An 11,815-nucleotide genomic window follows, 5' to 3' on the forward strand; every position below is an offset into this window, starting at 1 on the left:
GGGAAATGTAACGGAACAATTTGGGTTGTTACAAAATATTTCATCATTAATACTCCAAAAAGAGTTACAAGGGTTAACCTAGACTATTACATCGATGATAATGCCTAGCCTGGAAATGCGGGCGTTACAACACACGGTTCATGAGATCCATGAACGCGGTAGGAGCATTGGTGAGCCCGAAAGGCATCACCACAAACTCATAGTGGCCATAACGTGTCTGAAACGCAGTCTTCTGCACATCCTCCTTTCTGAACCTCATCTGATGATACCCTGAACGCAAACCAATCTTGGAGAACCAAGATGCTCCCTGTAGCTGGTCAAAGAGGTCATCAATCCTCGGGAGTGGGTAGCGGTTCTTCACCGTTACCTTATTCAGCTCCCGATAATCTATACACATCCGATGCGACCCGTCCTTCTTCTTCACAAACAGAATCGGGGCTCCCCAGGGGGAATTGCTCAAGCTAATGAAACCCTTGTCTAACAGCTCCTGCAGCTGTGTAGACAACTCCTGCATCTCGGGAGGAGCCAACCGATACGGTGCCTTGGCTATCGGAGCCGCACCAGGGACTAGGTTGATCCTGAACTCCACCTGTCGCTCCGGAGGTATCCCAGGCAACTCCTCGGGGAATACATCCGCGAACTCTCGTACTACGGGCACATCGCCCACTATCGCCCTACCCGTTTCCCGGGTATCCATAACATACGCAACATGACCTGCGCAACCTTGTTGCAGGTAACGTCTAGCTCTTGCTGTCGAACATAAAGTTGGTCCTCGTTGTGGCCTCTCGCCCTGAATCACCAGCTCTCCCCCACTTGGGGTCCTGATTCGCACAAACTTCTACGCGCAGTCAATCACTACCCTATTGGGGCTTATCCAATCCATACCAATAATAACCTTGTTCCCTCGCAAAGGTATGGGAACCAGATCCACCAGGTAGCGCTCCTCGAATAATCTCGGCACACAATCTCGGAATACCGTCGATGCTCGCACCGATCGGTCGTCTGCAATCTCTACCTCTAGAGGGCAATCCAACATGCCCGAAGACTCGGAAAATCTCTTGCTGAGCGCAAGAGAAACATACGATCGGGTAGCGACCGAATCAAACAACACCTGAACCTGGATGCCGTTCACATGGAACGGTCCTAAACAGAGCACACATCAATAACATAAACATCATAAAAACAAATCAGAGGGAAAAGAATCATACCCATCACCACATCAGGTGCAGCGCGTGCCTCCTCGGCTGTCAGCTGAAATGCTCGGCTCCGCACCACTGGAGCCTCTACCTTGACCTTCCGGCCATCTGTAACCCGCGTTGTCGCTGAGACCGGTGCCGCTGCTGGCACTGTTGTCAATCTCGGGAAATTGGCCCTTTTGTGGGCCCTCTGATTGCAATGGAAGCATATCAGGTCTGTCATCTGTACAGTAGGGGCGGGGCAGTACAATCCCTACCAAAATGCCCCACCTTGCCACACTTATAGCAGCCCAAACCCAGCCCAGTGCGACAAGCTCGCTCGTGTGACCGACCGCGTTTCTCATAGCGGTTCCGTCCTGCCTGGCCTTTCGGCCTACCATCAGATCCCTTGGGCTTCTTCCCCGAAGCCCCACTGCCTTCCTCTTCTGGACGTGCTCCAGATCAATCTCCCTCTCCCTAGCCCTGGCAATCATGGAATCCAAGGTAGGGCAAGCTGAAAAACTAACATGCTCCCGAATGTCATCTCGCAGCATGTCGTGGTAGCGGGTCCTCCTCATATCCTCATCTGCCACATACTGGGGCACCAGCACTGTCCTCTCCCGGAACTGGCGGTGATCTCCGCCACAGTCTACATAGTCTGCCTCATATCCAAGAACTTCCTGGCCAGCCGCTGAACCTCCACAGCTGGCGTAAACTCCGCCCTGAATTTGGTCACAAAGTCTGACCATGTCATAGCCTCAACAGCCGAGGCTCCCATTGAGTCACCAACAGACTCCCACCAAAATCTAGCCCTGTCTCACAAGCATCCTGCTGCATATCTCACCTTCGACCCCTCCGGGCAGAAGCTCGTCAGCTGCGCAGACTCAATGTCTGCGATCCATCTCCTAGCGGCAATGGGGTCTTTCACCCCATGGAAATCTGACGCACCACTCCCTCGAAAGTCCTTAAAGGATAGTGTGCACGTACCAACCTGGCTAGATGCCATATCACTCCTGAATGCTCGGAGGCGATCCTCCATCAGCTCAACAATCCCTTCCTTGATCGACCCAAAAATGATAGGGGTCGACTCAAGGATGCCTCTCGTGATCTCAGACGCGATGAACTCGCACAGCCCATCATCAACCTGCTCGGATCCCTCACACGATCCTGATCCGGAACCTCCTGCCCATGTCATGTGGTCACCATGCTGAAAATACAAGCATAAATGTCAGGATCATACATATACCCGAGAGATCTAACACACTCTCCAAGGTTCCCGGTTTCATCTAGGCCCTCCTTGATTCAAGTACGGGTCCTCTGCTTTCAGTAGTACGGGCCCATACTACCTTCCACATCTACCTGTACTTTCCTCAAGGATTGCTTCGACTTCACCAAGTCCCTTTTTCCGATACCCTTTCCACTGACCTCATCCTAGGCTTCCCTAGGGCGCTCTCCGACCTACCTTCCGCCATCAACTGCGCTAGGACCCCATACTACTTCCCCCTAGCTAACTTGCAGGTACTGTTACATATCCGCTCCTTAGTTAGTTGGAAATATCCAGAACCCCCATAGCACAAAGCAAGCAAGATTCGTGCATCGAGTAACCAAATCAGGCATAACCTATACACGCCATCCTACTCCTGACTAAACAGTCCTAGCATACAACTCATACAACAGGCATATAAGGCATCCTCCTAGATCCTTAGCCCTAACTAGCATGCAATTCACAAAATCATATATCAGCCACACAAGGCATCCTCCTAGATCCTTAGTCCTATTCTAGCATGCAATTTTCTGAATCAAAACCATATAACATAACATAGCAAGTATGGGTATCTTGGGGAAAACTCACTTGAGCCTGGACGGTCACATGCATCACAGACTTCGTCTTTTTTAAAATTCTTCCATTTAGATTTTAGAAAACCATTTTCCTTGTAAAAGTCTTTTAGTCCCTCAGTTTGAGTCTAGACACCCCCGAGGGTGTGTCCGAATCCCTCAAACTAGGGCTCTGATACCAACTTGTAACGTCCCAAAATTCAAGTCCAAAAATTTCATTTTTAATTAATTAACTCATAAAACATTCACTAGAAAATATTGTATAAACACGTCATCTCATGAAATCAAGTATCATGTTTGAAACCCACAACATAAACAAATGTCATATCAGAGTACAATCCCCGAAAACGCCATGCGGAAAATCCGATGTGTATGTGTGTGTGATGCCATGCTACGCCGCCGACTCTTTCCCCTTAGACGAAGAGGTACCTAAAACGGAAAACTGAAACCGTAAGCACAAAGCTTAGTGAGTTCCCCCAACATACCACATACCATGCAATACCATCGGTATCTTTCAACCAGTAATCATCATCGGTATCTTTCAACCGGTAATCGTCATCGGTATCTTTCAACCGGTAATCATCATCGGTATCTTTCAACCGGTAACTGGGGACTATTCCACCCCTTACCACTAGTATACAATAACAAGATATAAGCATACAGTCAGACATATCTGGGTACTGACCTACCCCTTGGTCCTAAGGACCACTATCAGGGAAACTACCCCTATCATGCACGTAAAATATCATACAGATGTAACTCATAACCAAACACATACCTGACCAAAACAATTATCACAAAGACAATCATCTTCTAAATACTCCTCATTGGTGGTCCGACATTGTGGCCTTAGACCCACCCTACTGGAAGGTAACTCACCTCGTACAGGTAGCTGCTGATAATCAGTGCGGGAAACCTCCGTCCGCTGCTGCTCTGGAAATCCTCTGGATACAAACCCCACAAACACTCAGTTAGAAACTGATTTCTATACTCTTAGGGTAAAATGACCATTTTACCCCCAACCAAGTCAAGTCAAAGTCAAAGTCAACTTCCAGTTGACCCGACTCACCGAGTTGGGACAACAACTCGCCGAGTCCCTCACTCTCTACTCGTCCTCATCCGCGACCCTACTTGTCGAGTTGGGTCGTCAACTCGACGAGTTCTTCTCTCATCCGAATGACCCATGAAAACTCATCCGACTCGTTGAGTTGATGAACAACTCGTCGCGTTGGCCTTCATCTGATGAACTAGATCTGTCCTCAACCCGCCGAGTTGATGAATAACTCGTCGAGTTCTAAGGAGACTGCATTGGACTCGCCAAGTCCAAGAATGCACTCGCCGAGTCCAAGAATGCACTCGCCGAGTCCGGTCTTGACCAATTCCATACAGTTGATTTAAATGAGATCTAACACACCAAAACCATAGATCTGGCCTCCTAATGTCCACTTCATACGTAAAGTTCCAAACTTGATGCACATGCATGGGGTTTTTAGCTCAAAAATCCACATAAAGTGTCCTACAATGTGCATGGGGCTTTCATGGCCCTAAAGTTGGCACCTTTATGCCGTGAAACCCCTCTTAAGGCCCAGATCTGAAGTCAAAACCCACCCCACACTCCCAATATCGAAATATGACTTAGCAATCCAAAGAAATCCCAAGCTAAAGATGAATAAACACATAGATGAGTCAAGACAGGGGCATTATACCTTGAAGTTGCTGAAGATGAAGCAAACTCCCTGGATCTACTGTCCCCCACTCAAGTTCCAAGCTCCTTTCTTCCTTCCAAGCTTTACTATCACACAAGAACACCAAAAATGGCCTCAACAAAGCACAAACGGCTAGGTTTTCGATGAGAAGTGTTTGGGAGCATAAAGGGGGAATGGAGGCTGCATAAGGTTGTTTAAATAGGGCGCAAACCCCTGGATTAGGGTTTTAGTCCAAACAGCAGCTACTCGCCGAGTCTGGGACCCGACTCGGCGAGTCCATGACTTAAACTCCGCGCCTCATACCGCTTCTACTCGGCGAGTTGGTCCTTCTACTCGCCGAGTCCAAGACCAAAATTGCAAAATAATTAAAGATTTAATAACATAATACGTACCAAGAACCAGGTGCTACACTTCTCCCTCCAAGGATCCTCCTGTAACGACCCAAAATTTTTTTTTTGATATTACTTTAGAAAATATTAATAAATAAAAACATTGTCTAAATAAAAAGAAACATTGTTTGTTCACACCATAACACATTGCAACCATGTTCTCAAAAGCCAAACCGTACATCCCATCAAATATCAGAGTACAATCCCAGTAAATCTCATAAATGCGGAAACCGAAGAGTGTGTGTATGACGTGCCGCTACCGCGCCGGCTCCTTCCCCTTCGATGCAGAGGTACCTGAAAACAAAACTGTAAACGTAAGCACAAAGCTTAGTGAGTTCCCCCAACGTACCGCATACCATACAAACACATAACATATATATATACTGCCAGGCTATTCTGGGGTGCCTGACTACCCGGTACGGCCATTCTGGGGTGCCGACCTACCCATACGGCCATTCTGGGGTGCCGTCTTACCCGTGTCAAGCCATTCTGGGGTGCTGACTACCCATCGGTCCTAACAACCGATCCTCGGGGACTATTTCACCCCTACTACTACGATCACATATAACATAACAAGCCAACATGCATACATATCGTCACATACTGTCAGACGTATCTGGGGTGTCTGACTACCCTTCGGTCCGAACAACCAAACTCTACTACTATCACATACAGCATATCACGCTAACATATAACATGTCAGGTACTAGCGAACTTAGATGATATCACAAAGACAATCATCTATCATACAACTCCTACTGGTGGGTCGGCATTGTGGCCTTAGACCCACCGCTACTGGAAGGTAACTCACCTCAAAGTAGCTGCTGAACAGATCGGGAACTAACTGACTGCTGCTGCTCCGGGAGTCCTCCGGCTGCAATTTCCACGACATACTCAATCAAACACTGCTAACTGTCCTTTAGGTAAAATGACCATTTTACCCCTGGATTAACTCTAAGCCAAAGCTGGAGTCAACTTTCAGTTGACCCGACTCGCCGAGTGGATCACCACTCGCCGAGTCCCTAGCAAACCAATGTCCTGGGTCCCTGGTTCTGCTCGTCGAGTCGGGCTATGACTCGACGAGTTCACCTTCTAACTGCCATTCAACACCTTCATCCTACTCGCCGAGTTGTATGAACAACTCGTCGAGTTCATCTTCATCCGATGAACACTTAATGCTAAGACTCGCCGAGTTGTATGAACAACTCGCCGAGTCTGTTCTTGAGCTAAGAAGATTGCCTTGGACTCGCCGAGTCAGGGCGTTGACTCGCCGAGTCCTAACATGGGTGAGTTCAGTTCCCAACTCACCGAGTCACCCCCTGTGACTCAAGGCTCAACTCGACACATGAAGAAGGGACCAAATCGGTGACTCGCGACCAGACTCGCCGAGTCACCTATGCGACTCGCCGAGTCGTCGCCATGCACTCCTTAAATATACCGATTTGCTCGGTTCCAGACCATGCCATTCATAGATCTGGACTTCTAGGACACGAATCACACGTAAAGTTTCCAACTTTACGTGTGGATATTCACCAATATGGATTATAAGGCTCAAAATGTCTCAAAATGGTAGATCTAGGGCTAACAATCCTCATGAGGCCAAAAAGCTAACAGATCTGAGCTCCTGGAGCTCAATCTTACATAGATCCAAAGGCCAAACGCCTTATTACAACATATAATGGACATGCAAACTTGGGGAATTGACCAAGAAGGACCCAAATGAAGTTTTAAGCATAGAATCAAGGGGAAAACGGGTTATACCTCAAAGGAAATGTTGAAATGACACAAGGATGGCTGATCTCCTTCTCCTCTTCTTGATCTACTCCTCTAACTCTTCAAAACCTTCAAGAACACACCAAGAACACCTCAAACTCTCAAGAAAACAAGGGAAAACGATGTAGGGGCAGTTCTGGGGGTGAATGGGGACGAGTTGGGGCGGAATGAGAGTTTAAATAGGGTGCAAACCATTGAAACTTAGGGTTTCATCCCGCAGCGGTGACTCGCCGAGTCCAGGATATGGACTCGTCGAGTCGCCTACTTAAAACGCGTCCTGAGTCTCGTCCCTACTCGGCGAGTCGGACCCTGTGACTCGCCGAGTCTAAGGCTAAATTAGGGCAATGCTCAAATAAAATTCACATACCGGAAACCAGGTGCTACAAATCTCCCCCACTTATTTTAGACTTCGTCCTCGAAGTCTGCTGCCTGATCCTGAAACAGCTCGGGGTAGTGCTCCATCATCTCGTCTACCGGCTCCCAAGTCCACTCTGAACCCTTGCGGTGCTGCCATTGCACCTTCACTAGCTCCACCTTCTTGTTCCTTAAATCCTTCGACTTCCTGTCGAGGATCGCGACTGGGCGCTCGATGTAGTTCAGGCTGTCATCAACCTGAATATCCTCCAAAGGTACTACTGCAGAATCGTCCACTAGGCACTTCCGCAACTGCGAAACATGGAAAGTGCTGTGGATCTGGCTAAGCTCGGCTGGCAGATCCAGCCTATACGCTACCCTGCCCACCCGGGCTAAGACCCTGAACGGTCCGATGAATCGCGGGCCCAACTTGCCCCGCTTCCTGAATCGGATGACGCCTTTCCACGGCGACACCTTCAGGAGGACCATATCCCCGACCTGGAACTCTAAATCGGATCGACGCTTGTCGGCATAACTTTTCTGTCGACTCTGAGCAGTCTGAAGCCTGCTCCGGACCTGCTGTATCCTCTCAGTCGTCTTGAGCACCACTTCGGTGCTTCCCATAACTCTCTGGCCAACCTCACCCCAGCATATCGGGGTCCTACACCTCCGTCCGTACAACATCTCGAAGGGAGGGCGGTCGATACTCGCGTGATAGCTGTTGTTGTAGGAGAACTCAGCCAAAGGAAGATAGGTATCCCAGCTACCACCGAAATCCAGAACACACGCCCGCAACATGTCCTCCAAAGTCTGGATGGTCCGCTCACTCTGTCCATCTGTCTGCGGGTGAAAGGCGGTGCTGAAATGCAGACGAGTGCCCAACTCGTCATGGAATCTCTTCCAAAACCTGGAAGTAAAACGCACATCCCTATCCGAGATCACCGATACTGGCACCCCATGCCGTGCCACAATCTCCCTGATATAGATGTCGGCCAATTTCTCGGCCGATATGCTCTCCGGAATCGGAATAAAGTGAGCACTCTTGGTCAATCTATCCACGATGACCCAAATCGAATCCACTCCACGCGCGGTCCTGGGAAGCTTTGTGATAAAATCCATCGTGATATCTTCCCACTTCCACAGTGGAATGTCCAACGGCTGCATCTTGTCATGCGGCCTCTGATGTTCGGCCTTGACCTTCCGGCAGGTCAAGCACCGCTCGACGTACCATGCCACATCCCGCTTCATGCAGGGCCACCAATAGTCTAGACGAAGATCCCTATACATCTTCGTCGCCCCGGGATGAATAGAGAATCGGGACTTGTGCGCCTCCTCCATCAAAATCTGGCGCACGCCCCCGTGATACGGCACCCACACCCTATGGTGTAGTGTCAATAACCCTCGGCTATCATAATCGAAGGAGGAAACCTGACCTACTACGCGCTCGCTCTTCCGATGCTCCTCCTTGATAGCCTCCTGTTGAGCTTCCCGAATCTGCTCCAACAGGGGTGTCACCACAGTCATCCTCAAACAGGCGTCCCTGATCGGCGCCGTCTTGCGGCTAAGCGCATCGGCCACCACATTGGCCTTTCCCGGGTGGTAAAGGATCTCGCAATCATAATCCTTCACCATATCCAGCCACCGACGCTGCCTCATGTTCAGATTCGGCTGGTCCATAAGGTACCTCAAGCTCTTGTGGTCCGTGTAGATGGTACACCGAACCCCATAGAGGTAATGTCGCCAAATCTTGAGGGCAAATACCACCGCCCCCAACTCCAAATCGTGCGTCGGGTAGTTCGCCTCGTGAGGCTTGAGCTGTCTCGAAGCGTAAGCAATGACATGCCCCCTTTGCATCAGCACCGCGCCCAACCCAGAAATGGACGCATCGCAATAAACCACGAAATCCTCTACGCCCTCTGGCAGGGCTAAGATCGGCGCTTCACACAATCTCTGCCTCAGCGTCTCAAATGCAGCCTGCTGCTCGGGTCCCCACCGAAAGACCACGGCTTTCTTCGTCAGCCGCGTCAGGGGCACGACTATCTTGGAGAAATCCTGGATAAATCTCCGATAGTAGCCTGCCAATCCTAGGAAGCTCCGAATCTCAGATGGGGACTTCGGAACCTCCCATCTCATCACGGCCTCGACCTTGGCCGGATCGACCAGAATCCCGTTCTGGTTGACGAGGTGCCCCAGAAATTGTACCTCGCGCAACCAAAACTCACACTTGGAGAACTTGGCATACAAGCTCTCCCTCCTCAGGGTCTCTAACACCTCTCTCAAATGCTCCTCATGTTCCTCCCGGGTCTTGGAATAAACCAAGATATCATCGATAAAGACTATCACAGACCGGTCCAGCATCGGTCTGCATACACGGTTCATGAGGTCCATGAACGCGGCAGGAGCATTGGTGAGCCCAAACGGCATCACCACAAACTCGTAATGGCCATAGCGCGTCCGAAACGCGGTCTTCTGCATATCCTCCTCCCTGACCCTCATCTGATGATAACCCGAACGCAAATCAATCTTGGAGAACCAAGATGCGCCCTGAAGCTGGTCAAAGAGGTCATCAATCCTCGGAAGCGGGTAACGGTTCTTCACCGTTACCTTGTTCAGCTCCCGATAATCTATACACATCCGATGCGACCCATCCTTCTTCTTCACAAACAGAATAGGGGCTCCCCAGGGCGAACTGCTCGGCCGAATAAATCCCTTGTCCAGCAGCTCCTGCAGCTGCGTAGACAACTCCTGCATCTCGGGAGGAGCCAACCGATACGGTGCTTTGGCTATCGGAGCCGCACCGGGAACGAGGTCAATCCTGAACTCCACCTGTCGCTCTGGAGGTATCCCAGGTAGTTCCTCCGGAAAAACATCAGTAAAATCTCGAACCACCGGGACCTCACTCACGGTCGCCTTACCCGCCTCCCGGGTGTCCATCACGTACGCGACATAGCCCGCGCATCCCTGCTGAAGGTAGCGCCTAGCCCTCGCTGCTGAACATACAGTGGGTCCACACTGCGGCCGCTCTCCATGAATCACTAACTCTCCCCCGCTTGGGGTCTTGACTCGCACTAGCTGCTGTGCGCAATCTATCACTGCCCCATTAGGGCTCAACCAATCCATGCCAATAATCACCTTGTTCCCACGCAATGGAATGGGAACCAAGTCTACCAGGTAACACTCCTCAAACAGTCGCAGGACACAATCTCGAAACACCGTCGATGCTCGCACCGATCGATCATCGGCAATCTCTACCTCTAACGGGCAATCTAACTCGCCTGAAGTCTCATGAAATCTCTTGCTAAGAGCAAGAGAAACGAACGATCGGGATGCACCCGAGTCGAACAATACCTGAACCGGGATGCCGTTCACATGGAACGATCCTAATACACATGTATACACACAGAGCACATATCAATATCATAACAACGTAAAATAAAAGATAGAAGGAAGGAATTATACCCGTCACCACATCGGGCGCGGCGCGTGCCTCCTCGGCAGTCAACTGGAATGCCCGACTCCTCACCACTGGAGCCTCTGCCTTGCCCTGACGGCCATCCGTGATCCGCAGGGTCGCTGGAGCTGGCGCCTTTACTGGCGCTGAAGTTGTCAACATGGGGCAATTGGCCTTCTTGTGGCCCCTCTGGTTGCAGTGGAAACACAGCAACTCCGATGTCTGAATAACGGTCGCAGGAGCAGTGCAATCCCTGCTGATATGCCCAAACTTGCCGCACTTGTAGCAGCCTGACGATCCCATCCTGCACGCCCCCTCGTGCGGCCTGCCGCACCTCCTGCAGCGGCTTGGTCCCGACTGGCCTTTCGGCCTCCCATCTGATCCCTTGGGCTTCTTCCCCGAAGCCCCCGATGACTGACCATCCTCAAGTTTCCGTTTCCGGATGTGCTCCAAATCTATCTCTCTCTCCCTAGCCCTAGCAATCATGGAGTCCAGGGTAGGGCAAGCCGAAAAACTAACATGCTCCCGAATGTCAGCTCGTAGCATATCGTGGTAACGAGTCCTCCTCATATCCTCGTCACCTGCATACTGGGGCACCAATAAAGCCCTCTCCCGAAACTTGGCGGTGATCTCCGCCACGGTCTCTGTCGTCTGCCTCATGTCTAAGAACTCCCTGGCCAGCTGCTGAAGCTCGACCGCTGGTGCAAACTCTGCCCTGAACCTAGCCACAAAGTCCGACCAGGTCATTGCCTCGATAGCCGAGGCTCCCATCGAGTCACCCACTGACTCCCACCAATCTCGGGCCCGGCCCCGTAAACACCCTGCTGTGTACCTCACCTTCGACCCCTCGGGGCAGAAGCTGATCAACTGGGCGGATTCGATATCCGCAATCCACCGCCTGGCGACAATGGGGTCCTTCACCCCATGGAAATCCGGCGCACCACTGCTCCTGAAGTCCTTGAAGGACAGTGTGCGAGATCCTGACTGGCTAGAGGCCAAGTCGCTCCTGAATGCCCGTAGGCGATCCTCCATCATCTCCACGATCCCTTCCTTGATCGACCCAAAGATGATGGGGGTCGACTCAAGGATGCCCCTAGTGATCTCCGACGTGATGAACTCACGTAGCCTCTC

At 50.8% G+C, this 11,815-nt stretch overlaps 1 protein-coding gene across 1 annotated transcript; it reads right to left on the reverse strand.

The window, feature by feature from the left end:
- Positions 1-5,177: 5,177 nt before the first annotated feature.
- Positions 5,178-11,486, reverse strand: LOC128132708 (uncharacterized). The gene is made up of 2 exons (XM_052769612.1): positions 10,693-11,486; positions 5,178-5,400 (listed from the first exon to the last, which is right to left on the reverse strand). The coding sequence occupies exons 1-2, from the start codon at positions 11,453-11,455 to the stop codon at positions 5,363-5,365; spliced, it is 801 nt and encodes a 266-aa protein (XP_052625572.1). The 5' UTR covers positions 11,456-11,486; the 3' UTR covers positions 5,178-5,362.
- Between the last annotated feature and the right edge of the window lie 329 nt (positions 11,487-11,815).

Source organism: Lactuca sativa, chromosome 3 (assembly GCF_002870075.4).
Source record: "Lactuca sativa cultivar Salinas chromosome 3, Lsat_Salinas_v11, whole genome shotgun sequence".
In the NCBI taxonomy this organism is placed as follows: Eukaryota; Viridiplantae; Streptophyta; class Magnoliopsida; order Asterales; family Asteraceae; genus Lactuca; species Lactuca sativa.